Genomic DNA, 23,063 nt, shown 5'->3' with positions numbered 1-23,063 from the left:
TAGAGTTGGACAATATCATATTAAAGCAATGGGATGTCAGTCAAATTAATATTATTAATATTTGTGTGTGTGCGTGCGTGCGTGCGTGCGTGCGTGCGTGTGTGTGTGTGTGTGTGTGTGTGTGTGTGCGTGCGTGTGTATTTCACCCAATAGCATGCTCTAAATTACCTACTGGTTACCTTAAGTGATGTTACAGCCCCTTTGTGGGCAGTCCTCTCAGATCTGTGTCCCACAGTATATAAGTAAACTGTGTCTGTAAATATCATACGTCTTGTTTTCTTTTTATGTATTTTCTATCATTAAGGTTTTACACCATTCCTTCAAACCTGAGTTAGCTATGACATTGTTGATTGCATGGCTTTTTATATTTCTTTATCTTATGAACAACAAACATGGCTCAGCTGCTGTTTTGGATAAATGTGTTTTTTTGGGAGAAGAGGATAATAATAGTCTTTACGAGGATGGAGATGTAGTTATAGGGGGCTTATTTCCTTTACATTACAGTCCTGTGTTTTCTCGTCCAACCTATAAAGAAAAACCAACAACTAATATGTATAAGTAGTAAGTGATTATTATTCACAGTAGTGAACACACATTTGCTACTGCAACACACAAACTCATTTATGTCTGTTTACGGTTTACATGTGTGTGTTTGTGTGATGTGTATCATATGATTAATTGTTTCTACACTTTCAGCTCTCGTGCCTTGCGGTGGATGCAGACCATGACTTTCACAATTAAAGAAATCAATGGCCGCAGTGATCTCCTGCCACACCTAAAGCTAGTGTTACGACTGGGATCGTAATCACATGTAAATTTGAGTGTGCAGGTGCTCCTCCGTGGTTGGTGCATCCAGGGTGGATGGCTCGCACCGATTGGCTGAGGACCGGGAGGCAGCGGATAAGAAGAGACCGCCAGGGACTGCCATGTCATTCATCCTCGGCCCAACCCAACCGGCAGACCGTTCACTGTGTCACTATGGTACTATGTTGGCTAATGTAAGAGCATGTAGGGGTGGACCGACTTTTTGTTTGATCAGTTTTCTCCTGTTCTTGTTAGGCAGGGAGGAAAGTGATGTTTGGTTTAGTTCTTTTGAGTAGGTAAGGTGTGTTTGTTCCTGAGATAGGCTACCTTTTGTTTGTTGTTTTGGCCTTGGGTTCACCCTGAAGTTATGATATGCTCCCTTCCTTTGTTTAACTGCACTCATTGTAAATAAATCACTGTCACAAAATATTAAGTGTGTGACGTGCTGCTTGGGGTTGGACGGGGATGGATCACCCTTTATGTTGTGGTCTGGCCGCGCCTAGACGGGCCATAACACTATGACAGTTGTGATGACATACCTGTGTCTCTGAGAGCTTCTTTGTTGTTGGTTAATGGGCAGCCAGACAGAGGCTTCAGAGCTGAGAGTTTCTACAGAGACAAAGTTCTAAAAAACAATGGCTCTAATTTAGGCTGTGATGCTGTTTGCCGAACCGTGTCTTCAGTAATCATAGGAGATGCTGGCTCTGGGGTGTCTATGGCACTGCTTCGAAGTCTGGGTTGTTTCCATATCCCTCTGGTGAGACAGTCTGACCTGCATCTGCTAGTGCTGAATGTAATACTGCTGTGTTTGTAATTACACCTTTATCAGGTTTGCAGTGTAGATTAACTAATTATATTTTCAGAAATATATAAATACATTCAAATGTAAAAACATTTTCATTTTCTATATCAGTGGATCATTATGAAGGCAGTGGTATTACATTGTTGATGCTTGTTTCACAGCCCTTTCAGCAACTCATCAAGTTAATGGTTAACTAATGTTTGCTGTAAATCTAGGTGAGCTATTTTGCATCCTGCAGCTGTCTGAGTAACCAAAGGGAGTTCCCTACCTTTATGCGCACCATGCCTAGTGACACCTTCCAGATTAGAGCTCTGGCTCGACTGGTTAGTTATTTTGGCTGGACCTGGGTGGGAGTGATTGGTGTGGAATCTGATTATGCCCGTTTTGCCATCCAGCTCTTCCTTCAGGAGTCAGTGCACTATGGTGTGTGTGCTGCCTACACACATTTCTACCCTGTAGTGGTCAGTCAGCAGGCTCTAGATGACCTACTGAATGTCATTCAGGTACCTCTGCATCTATGTTAATATATTTTTATATCTCTATATTTGTAGAATTAGTAATAAAAATGACTTGTTTCATATTTATTATATTTAAAATATTAACTTTAAGAAAGAAGAATATTTAAAGAGGACCTAGTTTCTACATACAATCCATTATTTGGGATTTTTACAATTAATTAAATATTAAATATATCAAAATTTCCATTATTAGTTTTCATCCTCAAAGGTCATCATTAACTTTTCTGGTGAGTCGGAGATGCAGAGTATTCTGAGAGAGATCATGCGTCGGAACATGACTGGCCTGCAGTGGATTGCAAGTGAGGCATGGGCGACTGCCAAGTCACTCTGGGAAAAGTCTGGAGATCTTCTGATGGGAACATTAGGATTTGCGATCAGGAGAGCTGCCACAATTCCTGGGCTTAAACAACATCTCACCGGTCTTACAGGATCCTCTCTTCATAAATCAGCTTTCCTGGCAGAATTTTGGGAAGAAACTTTTGACTGCACAGGTGGATTAGTAAATCCCTTAACAGTTGTAACGGCAGTCTGGCAACGAAGGAGCGCCTAGCAGGTCCAGCGGGCATTTGGTGTGGAGGTTAGCCGGATAACTCAAAGCAATTGAAGATATGCGTAGCTTATTTGTGAGGTTTAAAATGTGTAGATAGCATGTAGAATTGTTGTAGAGAAATGACACTGCCCTGGATGCAATAAAGGCCTGACTGTGTCATGAATTTAGTAGTAGATTTTAGGAGACCCTCCCCCAGTTTGAACTGTGAAAGTAAGACAAAGAGGAGTTAATGCTGAGTGGAAATTCCCCAGAAGATACCTGGGTGGGGGTCTCAACATTTGTAACTGGATAACTGTGGTCTGGAAGGGAGATGGACTTTTATGACCCCCAGGAAGTCACATACGCAGAGAGACACACACACACACACACAGTGCTTAAACTGTTACACTCACACATCCACATGCACACTCACTCACGTGCACTCACATACACACAGGTACGCGCACACACAGGCACTCACGTGCTCGTGCATACACACACAGACACACAGAGTTTGCAGCACACCATGGGGGTTTTATGATGGAGTCGCTTCTATAAAGCTGGCTGTAACTAACAAAGGGGTGAAGATTTTGCAGAGGGACACCGGCCTCGTCTTCCCTTCTAGACGGTGCATGCTTAAATGAAGATGAATAAAGATGAATAAAGGTTTTGTGAAATAACTACTGAGTTCCGGTGCCATCACTGGATGCCTTGAGGAATAAAAGAACCGGGGTGAAACTGATTTCGCAACACCAGTCAGTTATATCGAACAACAGACCATTATTCCTTGTTAGCAACATAAAACCATACAAGCCAGGTCTCCACGGCTCTACTCTGTGCGTACATAGATGTGCGGAGATCGGTAGTCGCCAGCCCCAGTCCGTTACAATGATGAGGTCTCTCTATGGACAGCCACGCGAGCAACATGTAACGGCTGCCACTATACTCACACACAAACTAGAGCCGTGTCCAAATTCATAGGCTGCATCCTCCTGAGGACTCGGCCTTCGCGGTCTACGCGGGCCGGGTCCTCCGAAGGCCAGGTAGGCCGGAAGTGAGTGGTTGTGGAATTGGACGGTCTAGCCTTCAAATTTGCATCACCAGCTGTCTCGGTGGAGTTTAATAAACTCAGCCGTCTGCTCCTTGCTATCTAAAATATAACAGGACAGTGGTGTAAATTCTCGATCATCTCACACTACTGTTTAATAAGTTTTCTGTTTGACATTTATTCTAAGTGACTTATATACAGTGTTGGGGAGTAACGGAATACATGTACCGCCGTTACGTATTCAGAATACAAAATATGAGTAACTGTATTCCGTTACAGTTACCGTTTAAAAAGGTGGTATTCAGAATATAGTTACTTTGTTGAAATAAATGGAATACACGGCGGTACTTTCCTGTTTCATATTGTCGCGGGTCAGGATTATTTGGGTTTGTTTGACAGCTACGTTCTGTTGTTCCAGGCGGCAGCGTTACGGTTGCCATGGTTACAGGGTGACGCGCTCTCTCTCTGCGTGTTTCCTGGGTGAGAGAGCGCTTTTTTGTTGTTGTTGTTGTGCTAAGCTAAAAGGCAGAATGTTACAGGTATAGCTCTAAAGCATGTAGCCTGATGGGCAGTGTAGTCCGTGCTGCAGCGAGAATGGACTGCCATACCCGTTATGTGTCTGTGAGCGAGGGAGGGAGAGAGAAAGGAAAAGTCCGAGCTGTCACGCAGCAAAAACGGGAGCTGGAAGCATGTAAATATAATAATAACCACTGCAGCCAAGAAGAGTGCCTGAGGAGCCCATTTGTAAGTAAGCTATTAAGACTCAACTGTACACTGTGTTCGTGTTTTCCTCCGGAAAAAATAAGTTCCGTTGGAGCAGCCTTTCAACGCCTCTCTCTGTCTTCCGCAAGCAAAGTTGACCCAGACAACAAAGTAAAGCTAGTTTTCGGCTACCAGCCCGACAGGGAACCGGACGTATTAGCCAGAGGTCCCTTTACTACGTTTCGTACTACGTACCTTCAGTAACAGTAATAAATCACAGCAATAGGACATTCATGTAGTTGTAAACAGCATGATAATATATTAAGTATTCCAAAGTATTCAGAATACGTTACTCTCATTGAGTAACGTAACGGAATACGTTACAGAATACATTTTGGGGCATGTATTCAGTATTCTGTAATGGAATACATTTTAAGAGTAACCTTCCCAACACTGCTTATATATCATGTTTAACCTGAGTGGCGAAAGACCACACGGGGTCTGCAAACAATGTGCCGGGAGTCCAGTGTTCTCGCCGGCTCTAGTGAGCCTCAACCTTCCAGTTAGCTATCAGGCTGGTGGGTAACAGATGTCTCTGAAAACATCAGAGCACTTTTGCAAATATGTGATGTCTTGATCAACTGAGCAGATATTTGAAGTTTACACAATTACATTCTCGCCTGAAAATATCTTAAAAGTTTATTTTGTGATCCAGAAATAGTAATATGAGTAATATTAAAACTAAGCAGCTGCTGCCATTGTTGGAAACTGGAATTGGTTGGGTTGCGCTATGAATTCTGGGATATGGTGGGCCACGAAGGATACACCTGACCCATCCTTCAAATCTGGGGAAAAGGAGGACGCATTTGACGGCTGCATTTGGAAGAGTCTGTGAATATGGACAGCCTTTGTCACATTGCCGTTGACGTAATCGGCTTACAAATGCGGCCTCAGGAGGATGCAGCCTATGAATTTGGACACCCCCTAGGAGACTCCCCCCAAATACTACAATAGTGGGACAACCTCCCCCCTAGTAGTGCTATAACACAATAAGGGTTGTTACACAGTGCATCTTTAAAAATATTTTAATTACCTAACTTACTTCTTGTATTGTAAGCTACTGACCAGCTACTGAAGAAACTACAATTAGTTGCCATTTGAAACTGCATCACAGTTTATAAAGACCAATAACGTCTCTAATAAAAAGCACAGTTTACCATCACAAAAAAATTTGATACTGATACTGACTGATACTAAATATAGTTAGCCTACACATATGAGCATGTTTATTTCTTTGTCCCATAGTCTTCAGACTTGGAAGGATAGCATATTAATATATATATGAATATATTAGGATCAACTAGTATGTTAGGTGACTGCCTGTAGGTGACTGTCTCAAACCACAAAGGTCTGTGTTTGATGCTTTACAATATAAACTAATTTTACATAATGGGCCACATACAATAAGTGGTCCAGTTACAATGTTCCCTCTAATTTTTTATGTGTCTGAGCGAACACACAAACTCCCTGAGCAGTCCCTTGGACCACTGTGAGCGACATCAGACGTGTGCACTGTGGTCACGCCAGCATTGAATGCATTCCAAGTCACATGGTTTAGTAAAATAATCAAATTACAGCATTTACATTTATGTTAGACTACTTTTAATTAACTGCTTTAGCCCACTTACAATGAAAATTTAAAGAAATCTTGTTCATGACCTGTGTAGTATGTTAGCTCTATTGGAAGTAAAAATAACTTGAACTCCAATTTATAAACACAACTTTCTTTCTTTCTTGCTCTTTTATAAAGCTCTGACTTGTATTATGAGTATGAGTCTGTGGTCTGGGAGAGAGTCCTGTAACTCTCTGTCTGGAAAATACAGTATATAATGACCAGTGTTGGGCAATTAATTATATAGTTACTTCTTCAAAAAAGTAACTGAGTTATGCAAACAACAAAGTTTTTTGCAGCTGTTTACTTAAAAATGCAGACAAGGCGTTTTTTTTAAATAAACCTTTCAAACTATTTGCGGAACAATCAGGTGTTCTGCATCAAATCTGATGCCACACAAGTTATTTGTGCAACTCCAAAAAATAATTTCTGTCCACTATAAGATAAAGGAGAACAACACAAGCCTGATACCTGCAGGCCTGACAACAGGAGATGTATCACTCCTGTAACACCTGTAACATTCAGCAGTCGCCTCATTGTTCTGACACACACAACAAAACTATTGACTACACTACACACTAACTACACAAGATTTGCGCTAAACGTCTCAAATCTCTCACATCTCAAAACACTGCCGTCACTCCTAAAACTTCCCCCCTTCCTAAACAACTTAATGCCATGTTGCCATATCATTTTTTGATTGGTCGACACGGTACTTTTTTCGACGAATAGGAAAGGGTGGGGTTTTTTGGTTTTGTTTTTGCTCACAGGCGGAGAGTGCTTTCGAGCATTTTCCTTATAAAATGCAGTTTTTACCGTTTCTTCCCGCAGTAAATATAAACAACGATAGTATTCAGGAAGAAAACCAAACATTGCATATACTTTTATCATAACTCTGGTTTTACGTGGCCTATCAACACAATTTAAAAACTGGTATAAAGTCCACACTTTTTCCATCAATTGTTCCGTCTGTCCTGCTCACATCTCTAATGGTTGTACACGTTGTCATTAACGTGGCTTCACTCCACATTAGCCACGCTGCTGTGCTAGCTAAAACACCGGTGACGGCACATAAGAACGCTGTCATAGCCTGTCAGCGACGTTGATTAGCTGTGTATATACGAATGTGAATCGCATTATTGGCTGGACTATAGGATAAGGTGGCATCGTTCTAATCCCATATGGGAGCAGCCAGTCCCTTACTGACTACCACTGCAAAACAGAATTGTTAAAGTTTTAATTTTAATTTCAATTCAGGTTAGATTTTTTTCTGTGCGCAGAGACCGTGCCAGCAGTGCACAATTGCGCACGTGCGCAGCTCAGAGGGAACATTGGCCAGGTACCTACACATTTAATGAGATATCACATTATAACAAAAAGAGGATTACTTTCAACAGCAGGTCTCAGTTGTTCCATATAATAAATTAACAATTTTGTAGTAAATGAAAGAAACCTGTCAGCACAAATCTTTTTGCTTAAACTGTAAGAAATAAATGTAAAAACTGACAGACAATTCTGGTAGTGTATTGCCCAGACTGTCCTGTAATTATGAAGTAGAACATTTTTGTTAATTCATAGAAAATGTACTATTTTTATTATTTATTTTACTGTGGACACACTCTAGAAAACACATATATTGTACAAAGTGAAAAAACTGGTTCTTTTCAGTCATGTAATTTTTCATCTATTACTTTACTGTAGTATGAATGGGTGAGGTCTTTATCAGCATGACAAGTTGTAAAATTTATAAAATAACAGTTATAAAATAACAGTTTTCCATAGCTATTTGTGTGGCCAGATTGGAGCCACCCCTGCTTTACGGGGTTGTGATGGGGTGCAACAAAGGGGGCAGAGAGAGCCAGTACCAAGACAGGAAAGCATTAAGTTTTCGAATCTGTGGCCTGTTTCATTAAGTGGCCTGATCAGAAGACCAAGAACACTTTGGACTCACTGGTGTAGAAGATGTTCAGCAGGTTTGGGGAACCAGAATCACACAGACCAGGGAAGGAACTCTGAGGACACAGCCAGGTGGGCAATGAAGAGACGCTCCCACAGTCCTCCCACAGACAATGTTGTCTTCCCCCAACATATTATCAAATTTCTTTAACGCTAATATAAGATTTTTTTTTTAAAATATATATATACATGTTTGTTTTCTTCTACAGCCTACTACACTATATTTCCTGTTCTAATAATCTAATCTATTTATCTAATAATCCAAACCAAATCCAGAAAAAGTTGGGATCTTGTGTAAATTATAAATAAACAAAACGCAATAATTTGTCAATCTCTGTTTTATTTTCAATATAACACAGAAAAACATAACAAATGTTTAAATTGAGAAAATGCACTGTTGAAAAAATATATATCAACTAATTTTTGATGGAAGCAACCCATCCCAAATAAGTTGGGACAGGCCCATGTTTACTACTGTGTAGCATCCCCTCTTCTTCCAACAGCAATGTGTAAACATCTGGGAACTGAGGAGACCAGTTGCTGGGATTTTAACTTGTCTTTGGCCCAATCATACTAACATATAGTTTCTTCTTGCAAGATAGAGCTTTAACTCACATTTGTGGATGATATGGGAAACTGTGTTCTCTGAGAAGACTTTTGATTATATTGCATACATTGAACATGTATTATAGGTGTATTAAACCCCGATTCTTTTGTCCCCATGACAGAACAGAGAAAACCGACTCATAGTGTGTTAAAACATTTATATTTCTTTTATTTCAATCATCTTCCGGAAGAGAGAGACCCCTGCACAGGCCAAACGCCAGTTGCATGATCTCTAACATTAGAATCATAAACTGTGTCTCATATAGGTATTATTTTCGATACCAACATTCCTTATATGGTAGAAGTTCCTCTTTTCTGTCTGGCTTCCTGTATTTATTAATATACTTGTATAGCTCTACACTAACTTCCTGTTTTTCAGTCTGGCTGAGCACTTAGTTTATGAGTCAAAAGTGGCCTTGCCTTAAAAACCTTCAATATTAAAGTACATAAAACAATATAATAAGAAAATACGCACTAAGGATATATTAATTACATGACAGGTGACATATTCAAATTCCACAAAACTTAATGTTGAGGAATATTATTCTTAAATTGTTCAACAAGTGTAGATGCAGAATTTGGCAGTTTGCCATACCGCTGATCATCTATAGTTCTGAGAAACTCTGTCTCTCCAAGATGTTCTTTTTATAGTTAATCAGGTTACTAACCTGCTGCCAGTTAACCTAACTAGTTCCAAAATGTTCCTCCTCCTTTTTTTCAGTACCACTTTCTTCTCCAGCCTGATCACGACTTTTTGGGAAATAGGTTTGCATATTAGAATTGGTCAAGAAATAATATTACACAGTGAATAGAAATTTCAAATCAAACAACTTCAAAATGGTTAACTGATTACTTCTTTTCTTTTCCCATTAGATGCTGTTTTGTATTTTTTTCTGGCTTTAATAAAATTATGTAACACTTTGGAGCAAACAGACAGAATAGCATGCCAAAGCTAGAAGCCAAAATGGCAAATGATTCAACTGCATCTGCATAATTTCCAGGGGAGCTGATATAAGCAGGAATAAATGCCAGCCACACAGCACAGAAGATCAGCATGCTAAAAGTGATAAACTTGGCCTCATTGAAGTTGCCTGGCAACTTACGTGCCAGAAATGCCAGTACAAAGCAGAGACAGGCTTGGAGACCAATATATCCTAAAACACACCAGAATGCAAGGGTTGATCCTACGCTACACTCCAATATGATCTTTGAGCGTTCGTATTTAGTATTTCGTGAAGGATAAGGGTGTGCATCAATGAGCCAAGCACCACAGATAACTACTTGAACAAGAGTGCAGCTGAAGATAATGGCCCTCTGCTGCTTGGGTCCCAGCCACTTCATGATGTTTTCCCCTGGACGGGTGGCAGTGAAAGCAGCTAGTACCACCAGTGTCTTCCCCAGGATGCAGGAGATGCAAAGTGAAAATGTAATGCTAAAGGCAGTGTGACGCAGCATGCAGGACCAAAATGTTGGCTCTCCAATGAAAACCAGAGAACAAAGGAAACACAGTGTTAAAGCAAATAAGATAAAGAAACTAAGTTCTGAGTTATTGATACGGACAATGGCTGTGTTTCTGTGGTAAAAGAACACTGCTAAAACAACTATAGTGAGACAAGCCCCCACCACAGAAATGACTGTCAGGGCTATACCCAAGGAATCATAGGCCAAAAACTCTACTTTTTTGGAGATACAGGCTGTTCTGTCTTTGTTTGACCAGAAGTCCTCAGGACAAAATGTGCATTCTATTGCATCTGAAAGACAGAGAGTCAATAAGCAGGAGTTCATTTAAATATTGCCTAATTGTATTAGAACATTACATTTAAAATGCTGCAACTTGTAATACTTAGATTTAAACTCACTTGTCTGATTGCTAATTTTGCCATTATCACATGGTACACAGTCAAAGCAGCAGACAGGCTCCCCACGACGGACAGCCTTCCGGGACCCTGGAAGACAGCTGGCACTGCATACAGACACTGGCACCTGGAGATGTAGAAAGCATATGACTCCCAACTCTGATGAGTGAAAGAATGTCCTATGAATATAATAGTTAGTTACTAAATTATTTGCTTGGGCCACTGATCATACAAACAATTAAATAAAGGCTAATTGCTTAATCAAATAAGAATCAAAATATTTATTCCTCAAATTCTTCTGTTTAAAGTCAGTGTAAATAAATGCCTGGATTTTATAATGTAGGTTAATGTAGATTAAAATTTGTGTCAGTTTAACCCCTGGAAAACTATGCTCAATATTTTCTCCCTTCTCACTTATTAAATAATAGAACCATACTTTTTTCCCCCCTTTATTCATTTAGTCAATGTAACCAGGAAAAAAATAATGAAAAAAGGCTTTGGTGTCATTTGCCCACAGAGAAAGGAGTTACTACCTCCAAATTTATTCCCAGCAGCTCTGTGATATTTATGCATCTATCATCAAAAGTGAAAAAAGTTATTGTGTAGCTGCTTTAAAAGAGTCATGATGGAATTTGAATGTAGAATTACAAATGCCTTTGATGAATTGTGCCGTAAGGATTACAGAGAGGATTGAGTATCAAACATACCTTAGCCTTATGTCTCCTTATGTGACCTTATGTTTTGAATACTGACTGTTTACTATCCATGTATGCAAAGGGACGGACATCAGATCCAAACTGTCCTGCCCACCTGACTTACCTCAATCTTAACCTACAGAACTTCAACAGTTGACATCTGAAGGTAAAAACACAGTGTGAGCAGCTTGCCTCACTCTGATCCCCTGCCCACATTATCATGTCCTCCTGGATCACCAGCTCCTCTCCAGCAGGTTTGGTTCCATCAAACAGCCCCACGTTGACAAATTCAATGTTCCCACTTGTGCCTCTCTGCCAGTTGATAATATCATAATAGGGTGTAGAGTCACCCTTCAAGTCAAAGTTTACCTCTTCCCCAGCAATGATAAATTTCACTTCCTGCAGGTAGTACTGGAGCTTGAGAAACCATTACATAACATGAAACACTTAAACAGACATACAGCAGCCAAGACTTTAAGTGGTATTAACTAATGGTAAGTATTCTGGACTGTACCTGCCAAGGCAGTACATTGTCACTTTGTGCACATGACTGGTTCTTAAAAGGCCCACTGCCTGGTTGACACATGAGAAGGTTGTGCAGGGAATGAGCAATTGCATATACAGCCTTATATACATTATAGGCCACTCTAGGGCTTGATGTATTCAAGTAGGCTGAATGCTGCTTCAGTGGTGACTCTTGCCCTGAGCAAGGTGGGAACTGGGAGGCAGAAGACAGTGAAGGACTACAGCCATACAGAGCCTCCCACAGCTCCTTTACCAGCATATTATTGGGATACCTCTGTGGGTTTACTGTTTCCAAGTAGTTGCTGAGTCTTGAGATATAACCTTTTCTGATGCCAAACCCGACTGTACCTCCCAGATAGGGGTAATACTCTTTCCCTGTAAAGACAGATGCTGTGACCCAGGCCTCACTAGCCACCCACTGGATTCCAGTGATGTTCTGTTTCATGTAGTCTCTCAAGAAAGGCGTCATTTCCCCCTCAGCTGAAAATACTACCACCACTCTTGCCAAAGAGCTACGCATTACCTTTTATAAAGGTAATGCATGAGGAAGAAGGAAGGAGTTTGCAAGGAAGAGGGAAGGCAAAATACCTCATTTTAAAACATGGCGACAGGAAAAGGCACATTGATATGATTTTAGATTTTTGTAATAATCTCATCTGTTGGCATTTGGGGTTAGATTGACTAAAGGCCTGTGCCAGTCTAAAAACACTATTTTGGGATTAAAAAGCAGCTTTTGTAAGGATTTTTGTTCCTGATATACTACAAGTCAATGTTATTTTGGTAACTGAAAATCACAGACAGGGCTATTTTTTTAATGGCTGGCCTCATGGCATATTCTTTTTTAAGCAATTCTCTTGCAGAGTGCAAAATTTGCTGTCGCAAGTATGTAAACATATCACACCAGTGTGATGTTTGCATATTTCCTTAGTTAAATTTAAGACAGAAAAAAATTCTTATTTTTTGCCTGATGAAGTTGTGCTGCTGGTAGAAGCATTCATGTATCAGTAGTATACAAAAATGTAACTAGTGTAGTGCCCGAACCTTGGCTCTGTCTACTGATTTTTTTCCTTTACAATACGGGTATTTTGAATCAAACTGAGTAGTTTAAACTCTCTTTTTACTTTAAATGATCAAACTACATTATATTTGCAAACCTCTTTCGGCATTAGGAATTCAGACGTTTTCAAGAGAAAAAGGAAAAACAGCTTTCTAATAAAAGTCATATCAGGGCTGGTCTGTACCTACCTGCATGATCTCCAGTGCCCTCTGTTGATTGTAGAGCAGAGGAATCATTTCTTGGTATGCCACACACACGCTGGTACCCTGTAGTTCTCTCATTAAGCCTTGCACAGCAAAACGGCCATATTCATGATCTCCTCGCACCACCCCCACCCAAGTCCAATTAAAGAGTACCAGCAGCTGAGCAATTGCTTTCACCTGGGTTCAACCGAATAAATTCAGCTTAATCAGTTCACTGGCATATTTTAATAATTTTATTAAGTCTTAATATGCTATTTAGACTCTGATGTAGTATATCAGTGGAAGACCAAATCAAAAGATATATGTAATTACATTACTGGTATTTAGTCTGAATATTTTAAATCTTACTTATTTACTTAATATTCAGTGTAGTGATTACCTGCAGTGCAGTGTAGTTTCAGAACTACACTACAAAATGCCATGGTTTGTAAATCACTACATTCGTTATACATTTTGGTTATTTTAGTAAGGGAACAACTGAAAATACATAAAGATTCAACATCTTTATTTTAAATGATAGAGCACTGACAAATCATTCTGTTTGTTTTGTTTTCAGCCCTTACCTGATAATCATCATTAGGGATTACCCTGAAAAAGGTAGGGTATTTTGTTCTGTCAGTGAAACATGCACACGAAGAAAAGTAACTGATCTGTGTAAAGCAAAAGAAGGAGAGTATAACAGATCATAATGATGACATGCAGGTTTGGAGGATTTAGAACTAAAAGAGGCATTATTACCATTGGGATTCGGAATGGCTGGAGGATTCTTGACACCACAATGGACTCAGCAGAACCAGATTCACCAATTACAGCAAGGAGTGGAGAAGCACCGCTACACATGGGAGAGTCATCTTCACTCATCCCGTTTACTATAGCCATAGCAGCTCTCTGGACAGTCAGTGGATATGCACATGAATCAAAGATTTTGTACCCCAGGGTGTAATTGGGCAAAAGCTCCAGATTCTGGTTTACCTCCTCAACTGCCAGCCTCATCGTCTGAGCCCAGCGGAAAGCCCTGGGATCAAATCTGTGGCTCAGAAGACATAGAAAAATACAATACACATTACACACAACAAGAGTGGAGAAACACTGAAAAGCGGTGTTCTGATTTAAAATTAGTAGTAATTTGATTTATAGCTGTCTTGTGCATTAGCACAGTAGATTACTTTTCCCCTGTTTTCTTACTCTTTCTTTCGTACAGCAAGTTAGGCATATTGTCTAAAACTTTAGATAACATTAACACTGAATTGTAGTAAATAGCATGTATAAATACTCCATAAAATAATACAGTCCACAGGCAGTGCAACAAAATGACACATTATTCAATAAATAATAGATAGACAGAAACAGTGTACTATGCTCACCCATTACACTTCACTGGCGGTGGTTTGTAGGTACAGTTAAGGTCTGGCATTTCTTGGTTATAATGAAGGGGAAAGATTCCTGCAATAATGTAGTCCCCCTCAGCTATAAAGCCTGGCTCAAAGCTGTTTTGAAGAATGCACACTTTTCCTGCAGATGTGGCTGAAGAGGTAAAATTAGAGGTTTGTGTGTAAGCTAAGGTAAGTATACCAACACGATAAAGCAAAGGAAGAAAGTTAAGTAGATGCATAGTGTAACACATTCCCACAAAAACAGGAAAAGTTTTTAGGCAAGGTTATATACCGTATCTAAAGTCAGTATATGGCCCTCCCATTATCAGTATCCAATCCAGAGCTAGAGTGTGCGTGGCTGTGTCATTTTGTCTGTAAACACAATAGCTTGAAAAGTTTTGATTGAATTTCCATAAATCTTTGTAGGGGTGAGGTCATGTTAACATATCCAGCATGACAACATATCCCAAGGTCTATTAGCGATTATAATGCTATATAGAGTGATTTAAAACTATGCTTCTTACTGCCATTGTTTGTATTAACAACATATAGGCATACAGAGAATGATATATGGGAATTCTAAATATCACATTATGTTGGATCTCTGACCTCTTCTTCAAGGTCAAAAAAGGTAAAACTTTTTTGACCTTGGAGGAGGTTTGCAATCTAGGAGTGGTTCTTGTTTAACTGAATATTTCCCTGCCCTTTTGCAGGGAAATTTTAGTAGTATAATTAAAGTGTGTTATGCTCATTTGTTTTGAAAAGTGAGTTACCGTAAGTGTTTGCATTGGAACAGAATATCTTTTGTTTTCTCACATGTCAGAGAAGACTTACATAGCAAAGTGATAAACAAAACAAAGGTGTGCCTCTGGGTCATTTCTAATGCTGGAATAACAATTTCTAATGCGGAAAGGATCCATAAACTGCAATATGTAAGTAGTTTTGGTCCTTTACACAACTTTGTTTGTATATTCAAGAAAACATTCCTTTGGAATTTGATTAAAATGCAAAAATAAACAAATTTAATTTGGTTCAAGTAATTTCTTCAACAACTGTGCAAAGGTGCCTCAGAGTGTATTCAGCAGCAGTAAGATATGAGATGCAAGGTGGGGCACACACCCTGAAAAGCACAACCAAAGAGCTTGGATTGCATACAGGAAAATTGGTGATGCATATGGATTAGTAATCCCTGACTTCCAATGGTAAAGTCCAAAGTGTCTCAGTGATAACAGGAGCATTAATGGCCAAGATGGATAGCATATCCAGCGTATTCAAAGCAAAACATTAGTGGTCTCTGTCCTGAAGATAAAATGCAAAACCCTGAAACCCTCTGGTAGAGGACCAAGCTTGAAAATAAGACACAGACACAACCCAAGGGGGTGAGAGGGATATATATCCAATTCACCTCAATTCAGTTAAATTCAGTCCAGTTAACTTAAATCCACTTCAATTCATTTCAGTTCAATGGTGTAAAGTATTCTGCCAGTGAACCCAAGAGCATTGGAGACATGTTCTCTGGAAAGACAAATCATGCTTCTCTCTCTTGCAGTTTCATGGATGAGTCTAAGTTTGGCTTTTGCTAGGCAAACAGTACTTGTCTGATTGAGTTGTGTCAAGTGTAAAGTTTGGCGTGCTATTATTGTCATTGTTTTTTCAGTTCCTGTGAAAATAAATCTTAATGCTTCAGCATACTAACACATTTTGGACAATTTCAGTCTCCCAACTTTGTAGATACAGTTTGGCGAAGGTCCTTTCCTGTTCCAATGTGGCTGAGCACCAGTGCACAAGGCAAGGTCCGTAAAGATGTGAATGACCAAGTTTGGTATGGAAGAACTGGACTGGGTCCTGACTTCAATCTAATATAATACTTACAGGATGACTTAAAGTGGAGACTGGAAACCAGGCCTTCTCATACAACATCAGTGTCTTACCTCACAAATGTGCTTCTAGAAGAATGATCGAAAATTCCCAATAAACACAAACCTTGTGAAAAGTCTTCCCAGAAGAGTTGAATCTGTTTTAGTTAGAGTGGGACAATATCATATTAAAGCTATGGGATGTCAGTCAAATTAATATTATTAATATTTGTGTGTGTGTGTGTGTGTGTGTGTGTGTGTGTGTGTGTGTGTGTGTGTGCGTGTGTATTTCACCCAATAGCATGCTCTAAATTACCTACTGGTTACCTTAAGTGATGTTACAGCCCCTTTGTGGGCAGTCCTCTCAGATCTGTGTCCCACAGTATATAAGTAAACTGTGTCTGTAAATATCATACGTCTTGTTTTCTTTTTATGTATTTTCTATCATTAAGGTTTTACACCATTCCTTCAAACCTGAGTTAGCTATGACATTGTTGATTGCATGGCTTTTTATATTTCTTTATCTTATGAACAACAAACATGGCTCAGCTGCTGTTTTGGATAAATGTGTTTTTTTGGGAGAAGAGGATAATAATAGTCTTTACGAGGATGGAGATGTAGTTATAGGGGGCTTATTTCCTTTACATTACAGTCCTGTGTTTTCTCGTCCAACCTATAAAGAAAAACCAACAACTAATATGTATAAGTAGTAAGTGATTATTATTCACAGTAGTGAACACACATTTGCTACTGTAACACACAAACTCATTTATGTCTGTTTACGGTTTACATGTGTGTGTTTGTGTGATGTGTATCATATGATTAATTGTTTCTACACTTCTGTATAGTTTCAGCTCTCGTGCCTTGCGGTGGATGCAGACCATGACTTTCACAATTAAAGAAATCAATGGCCGCAGTGATCTCCTGCCACACCTAAAGCTAGGTTTTCACATCCATGACAGTTGTGATGACATACCTGTGTCTCTGAGAGCTTCTTTGTTGTTGGTTAATGGGCAGCCAGACAGAGGCTTCAGAGCTGAGAGTTTCTACAGAGACAAAGTTCTAAAAAACAATGGCTCTAATTTAGGCTGTGATGCTGTTCGCCGAACTGTGTCTTCAGTAATCATAGGAGATGCTGGCTCTGGGGTGTCTATGGCACTGCTTCGAAGTCTGGGTTGTTTCCATATCCCTCTGGTGAGACAGTCTGACCTGCATCTGCTAGTGCTGAATGTAATACTGCTGTGTTTGTAATTACACCTTTATCAGGTTTGCAGTGTAGATTAACTAATTATATTTTCAGAAATATATAAATACATTCAAATGTAAAAACATTTTCATTTTCTATATCAGTGGATCATTATGAAGGCAGTGGTATTACATTGTTGATGCTTGTTTCACAGCCCTTTCAGCAACTCATCATGCTAATGGTTAACTAATGTTTGCTGTAAATCTAGGTGAGCTATTTTGCATCCTGCAGCTGTCTGAGTAACCAAAGGGAGTTCCCTACCTTTATGCGCACCATGCCTAGTGACACCTTCCAGATTAGAGCTCTGGCTCGACTGGTTAGTTATTTTGGCTGGACCTGGGTGGGAGTGATTGGTGTGGAATCTGATTATGCCCGTTTTGCCATCCAGCTCTTCCTTCAGGAGTCAGTGCACTATGGTGTGTGTGCTGCCTACACACATTTCTACCCTGTAGTGGTCAGTCAGCAGGCTCTAGATGACCTACTGAATGTCATTCAGGTACCTCTGCATCTATGTTAATATATTTTTATATCTCTATATTTGTAGAATTAGTAATAAAAATGACTTGTTTCATATTTATTATATTTAAAATATTAACTTTAAGAAAGAAGAATATTTAAAGAGGACCTAGTTTCTACATACAATCCATTATTTAGGATTTTTACAATTAATTAAATATTAAATATATCTAAATTTTCCATTATTAGTTTTCATCCTCAAAGGTCATCATTAACTTTTCTGGTGAGTCGGAGATGCAGAGTATTCTGAGAGAGATCATGCGTCGGAACATGACTGGCCTGCAGTGGATTGCAAGTGAGGCATGGGCGACTGCCAAGTCACTCTGGGAAAAGTCTGGAGATCTTCTGATGGGAACATTAGGATTTGCGATCAGGAGAGCTGCCACAATTCCTGGGCTTAAACAACATCTCACCGGTCTTACAGGATCCTCTCTTCATAAATCAGCTTTCCTGGCAGAATTTTGGGAAGAAACTTTTGACTGTCGACTAAATGGGTCAGTGAATACCCATTCTCATGGCTCTGACAATTTCTTTGACAGACAGCCATGTAAAGGGACAGAGGATTTAAATGATGTTTACTCTCCTTATTCTGATGTGACACAGCTAAGAGTGTCATATAATATCTACAAGGCTGTGTACCTAATTGCCTATGCCCTACAAGATTTGAGTAATTGCAAAGTAGGAAAGGGGCCTTTTCTTAATGGCACCTGTGCAGACCCCAAAAATTTTAAACCGTGGCAGGTGAGTCAAATTATGGGTTCAGTGTTATCTTAAAATACTGAAGTCAAATGTCCCATATATTTTCTTTAAATAACATTTTATTTCTTTTGGTTACAGCTCATTCACTATATGAAACGTGCAAATTTCTCAGCACTGGGGGAGAAAGTCAATTTTGATCAAAATGGTGACCCCATTGCTTATTATGATCTAATGAACTGGCAGAGGGCGCCTGATGGCTCTCTTAATTTGGTGAAAGTCGGCTTCTATGATGCCTCATTACCTGGACACAGCCTAGTTATTAATGACTCAGTGATCCAGTGGCCTCTAGGGAAGAAGGTGTGTTCTCCGAAAACAGGCCTGAGACCATGTTCACCTCTTAGACTGTTGTATGCACTGTTGATCAAAACATCAACTAATTTGTTCTTATTAGTGTGCAGCATATTTTGTTGTTAACACTAGAACTACCAAGGGGTCATCTTCTCGCATTTGGTGACTTTTCCTCAAGTTGATTTATTAATGGATGTGTGGGATAATAAAATAAATAAATTATGATCACTTATATCTGGAACTTGACACTATAAAAATATGTAAAACAACAACCCTGAATACTGAGTTGCCTAGCAGCATATTTTATTTACAGACATTTAAATATGAAGGCTGCAATAACATGAGCCAAGGCTAGCTAGATCTGATTGACAGATAACTATATCAGGGACTTTTATTAGATAAAAGGATGGGTTTTCGAGTTGGGTCAGAGTTGGGGAGTGCATGGCGGAACAGGAGGAGAAATGGGTGGGTTGTTGGCTGAGCAACAGAGGAGCCATAGCTGAATTGAGCAGAGTCCAGAGTGTAGAGCACTAATCAGAGACCACAAGAGCCAAATCAGACAGGTTTCAGGCCAGAGGAGCATAGCTGAAGCAGTGAAGCGCTGCAGACTCAGCTGACCAGTATGGACACTCAAAGAGAGCCAGGGGCTGAGAATGTAGGCTGTGACAAACTTTCACCATTGTATGTTTGCAATAATGAACGCATTGAAGTTATTTATGTTGACTTAAACCTTCTTGATGACCTCATATTAATGACCATAAGTTGCAGTTGAATGCATATGCCATAGTAATATATATACATTTGTGAACACCACAAATTATTTACAAAGTTAGCATTTCACTTTATTTCACTTTAATGTAATTCATGAGTATGCTGATCTTTTCTTTTTTTAAAGACATAATATAGCTAAAAAACAAAACAAACAAACATATAGCGCTCATAATAAAAAGTATAATTAGTACCCTTTTATTCGTTGCTTGAAATTTTGTTAAAACTTTATTATTATACCTGTAAGCTTGACTTGGGTTTACTTTGTAAATCTATAATGCATATTTATTCTCATATAGAACAAGTTACTTTTGGATTTGTCTTTAAAACTAAAACTAGACTCTATAGTTTCTGATTGATTAAACTCCCTATCAGGCTATCCAGTCTGTATGCAGCAGCAGCTGTCCACCAGGTACTCGCGTCGTCAGGAGAAAGGGGGAACCCATCTGCTGTTATGACTGTGTCCCCTGTACTGAGGGAGAAGTTAGTAATAAGACTGGTATGTTTTTCCTTCTTTATTTTTAATCCAAACATATATTTTTATGTTGGCATTTAAAATTTGGCTTCAATAAAGTAAAAGTTATGTTCTCTGTTTATCACCAGATTCTTTGGAGTGCTCACGCTGTTCAGCAGACACATGGTCCAATACAGCCAGGAACCTCTGTATACCAAGGACTACTGAATATTTATCTTACTATGAGTTTATGGGTATTCTATTATGTGTTGCATCTGTTTTTGGAGCCTGTCTTTCCCTTTTCATCATCACCATATTCATTTCATATAAAGACACACCACTGGTTCGGGCCAACAACATGGAACTGAGCTTTCTCCTCTTGGCGTTCCTTGCCATTTGTTTCCTTGTTGGCTTGCTGTTTATTGGTGAGCCTTCAGACTGGCTTTGCCGTATTAGGTACCCAGCATTTGGGATCAGTTTCGCCCTCTGCATATCATGCCTCCTCGCCAAGACAGCAGTGGTTCTGATGGCGTTTAGATCCACACTACCAAGAAGTAATGTTATGAAATGGTTTGGATCTAACCAGCAGAGAGCAAGTGTGCTTTTAGGAACAGCTGTCCAGGTAGAAATCTTGTCCGCTATCAATATCTATTCATTGTGTCACTTAAAAATGACCATTCTCCTGTTATTTTTGCATTCTATCAGGTAAAAATCTGTTTTTTCTGGCTGCTCACTAGTCCACCTCATGCCAACAATAATACAGATTACCACGGGGCTACCATCATCAAGGAGTGTGTTCCCGGTTCAGAGGTCGGCTTCTGGTCTGTTCTTGGATACATTGGCATCCTGGCTTGTGGGTGCCTTCTAATGGCTTTTTTAGCTCGAAAGCTGCCTGATAATTTTAATGAGGCAAAGTGCATTACTTTCAGCATGTTAATATTTTTTGCAGTGTGGATTACTTTTATCCCAGTCTATGTGAGCACAGCTGGAAAATATACAGTAGCGGTTCACATTTTTGCCATTTTAGCTTCAGCTTTTGCACTTCTTTTTTGCATTTTTGTTCCAAAGTGCTACATTATATTGCTAAGACCAGAAAAAAACTTCAAAAAAAAAATGATGCAAAGATGAAACTACATTTTTTGGTGATAAAAAGTGTAATAAATAAGAAAGAGATTTTAAATACATAAACCTACGCTTGTGTTGCTAAACCTGGAATTTAAATAAAAAAAACGAAAAAACTAAACAACTTGAAATTATCTTGCGTCATATGAACAGCATGCAACAATTATACAACCTACAATCGCTGACCTGTAAGAACTTTCTTATTTGGAGAGTCGATAGACCTGGGTACATGCTTGTTGTAACATCTTCTCTCTGATTGTCAAGTGATAGTCCATAATAAATTTATATCTACTTTTCACTGCCTCTGTCTCCTTATCAATTATTTCTACCGGAAGTACTCTGAAGAGATCATATCTTTAATTTTCTATGTCACACTGAATAACCTGGAAGAATAAATATAGAAAATATGTTTTATTGTAAAATGATAATGAGACAGTTTTGGAAGAACTTCCCATTACAGCTTGGTAATTTGGTAAAAAATATTTTAATAATAGGCCATTAAATTCAATTACCAAAGCAATAATCAAGGAAAAATATGAATATATTCATAACAATATGGTAGATAGATGATATGGTAGATTGCAAACAAAATTACAAAATCTAATGTAAAATGTAAGGGTAGTCATGTTAGTTTTTACATTTTATAGCTGAAGTGTGTTCTCATATAAGTACTTTGTAAACAACAGAAACAATTCCAAAAACAGTTGATTCTGTTCATCTGGACATAGTGTTTTTTTTAGAGGGAGAAACGATTCGTTTACTCATCCAAGTGACTTCTCCAGTCTCAGCTGACTGCAGGTCAGCTAGTTCATGACTGAACTAGCCCACTGAATGAGCGATGGGCTGTGAGGTCACATCCTTGATCATTAATATGCAAATTGTCATGGCCACTGATCACCCACCATTGATCAATGACCATTGCACAGGGCATATAGCCAGTTTGTTATTACTTAGCTTTCAAATGCAAGAGAAAGACCAAAGACCAAGACAGACTTTTAATTAATTTGAAAGCCTGATGCCTAGCCTTGTACTTTTTATCTGATTTAGTGCTCAGCTCAGATAAAATAATTATTGTGGGTGATTTTAACATCCATGTAGATGTTGAAAATGACAGCTTCAACATGGCTTTTAATCTGTTATTAGACTCAATTGGCTTCTCTCAAAATGTTAAAGAACCCACCCACCACTTTAATCACACTCTAGATTTTGTTTTAACATATGGCATAGAAACTGAACATTTAACAGTGTTTCCTGAAAACCCTCTCCAGTCTGATCATTTTCTAATAACATTTATATTTACAACAATTGAGTACACAGCAGTGGGGAATAGACTTCATCACATTAGATGTCTTTCTGAAAGTTCTGTAACTAAGTTTAAGAATATAATCCACCCACTGTTATCATCTTCAATGCCCTGTACCACCACAGAGCAGAGCAGCTACCAGAACGCTGCTCCAACAGCGGTCGATTATCTTGTTAATAATTTTACCTCCTCACTACGTACGACTCTGGATACTGTAGCTCCTGTGAAAAATAAGGCCTCAAATCAGAAGTATTTGACTCCGTGGTATAATTCTCAAACATGTAGCCTAAAGCAGATAACTTGTAAGCTGGAGAGGAAATGGCGTGTCACAAATTTAGAAGATCATTTAGCCTGGAGAAATAGTTTGTTGCTTTATAAGAAAGCCCTCCTTAAAGCTAGAACATC

At 39.1% G+C, this 23,063-nt stretch overlaps 2 protein-coding genes across 2 annotated transcripts; one reads left to right on the top strand and one right to left on the bottom strand.

Annotated features, from left to right (window-relative positions):
- Positions 1 to 9,486: 9,486 nt before the first annotated feature.
- Positions 9,487 to 16,148, bottom strand: LOC100690347 (extracellular calcium-sensing receptor-like). The gene is made up of 10 exons (XM_025898400.1): positions 16,043 to 16,148; positions 14,338 to 14,497; positions 13,712 to 14,000; positions 13,537 to 13,623; positions 12,959 to 13,150; positions 11,967 to 12,236; positions 11,703 to 11,906; positions 11,386 to 11,605; positions 10,497 to 10,613; positions 9,487 to 10,388 (listed from the first exon to the last, which is right to left on the bottom strand). Exons 1-10 carry the CDS (start codon positions 16,044 to 16,046, stop codon positions 9,487 to 9,489), a joined length of 2,445 nt encoding a protein of 814 aa, XP_025754185.1. The 5' UTR covers positions 16,047 to 16,148.
- Positions 16,149 to 16,885: 737 nt separating this feature from the next.
- Positions 16,886 to 21,361, top strand: LOC100690081 (extracellular calcium-sensing receptor-like). The gene is made up of 8 exons (XM_005464140.3): positions 16,886 to 16,908; positions 17,051 to 17,396; positions 17,657 to 17,944; positions 18,154 to 18,705; positions 18,802 to 19,020; positions 20,155 to 20,278; positions 20,383 to 20,855; positions 20,939 to 21,361. The coding sequence occupies exons 1-8, from the start codon at positions 16,901 to 16,903 to the stop codon at positions 21,359 to 21,361; spliced, it is 2,433 nt and encodes an 810-aa protein (XP_005464197.3). The 5' UTR covers positions 16,886 to 16,900.
- The last annotated feature ends 1,702 nt before the right edge of the window (positions 21,362 to 23,063 follow it).

The sequence above is a fragment of the Oreochromis niloticus genome, linkage group LG14 (assembly GCF_001858045.2).
Source record: "Oreochromis niloticus isolate F11D_XX linkage group LG14, O_niloticus_UMD_NMBU, whole genome shotgun sequence".
Taxonomy (NCBI): domain Eukaryota; kingdom Metazoa; phylum Chordata; class Actinopteri; order Cichliformes; family Cichlidae; genus Oreochromis; species Oreochromis niloticus.
The sequence above is the reverse complement of the archived record's forward strand: the minus strand, read 5'-3'. Positions and strand labels throughout refer to the sequence as shown.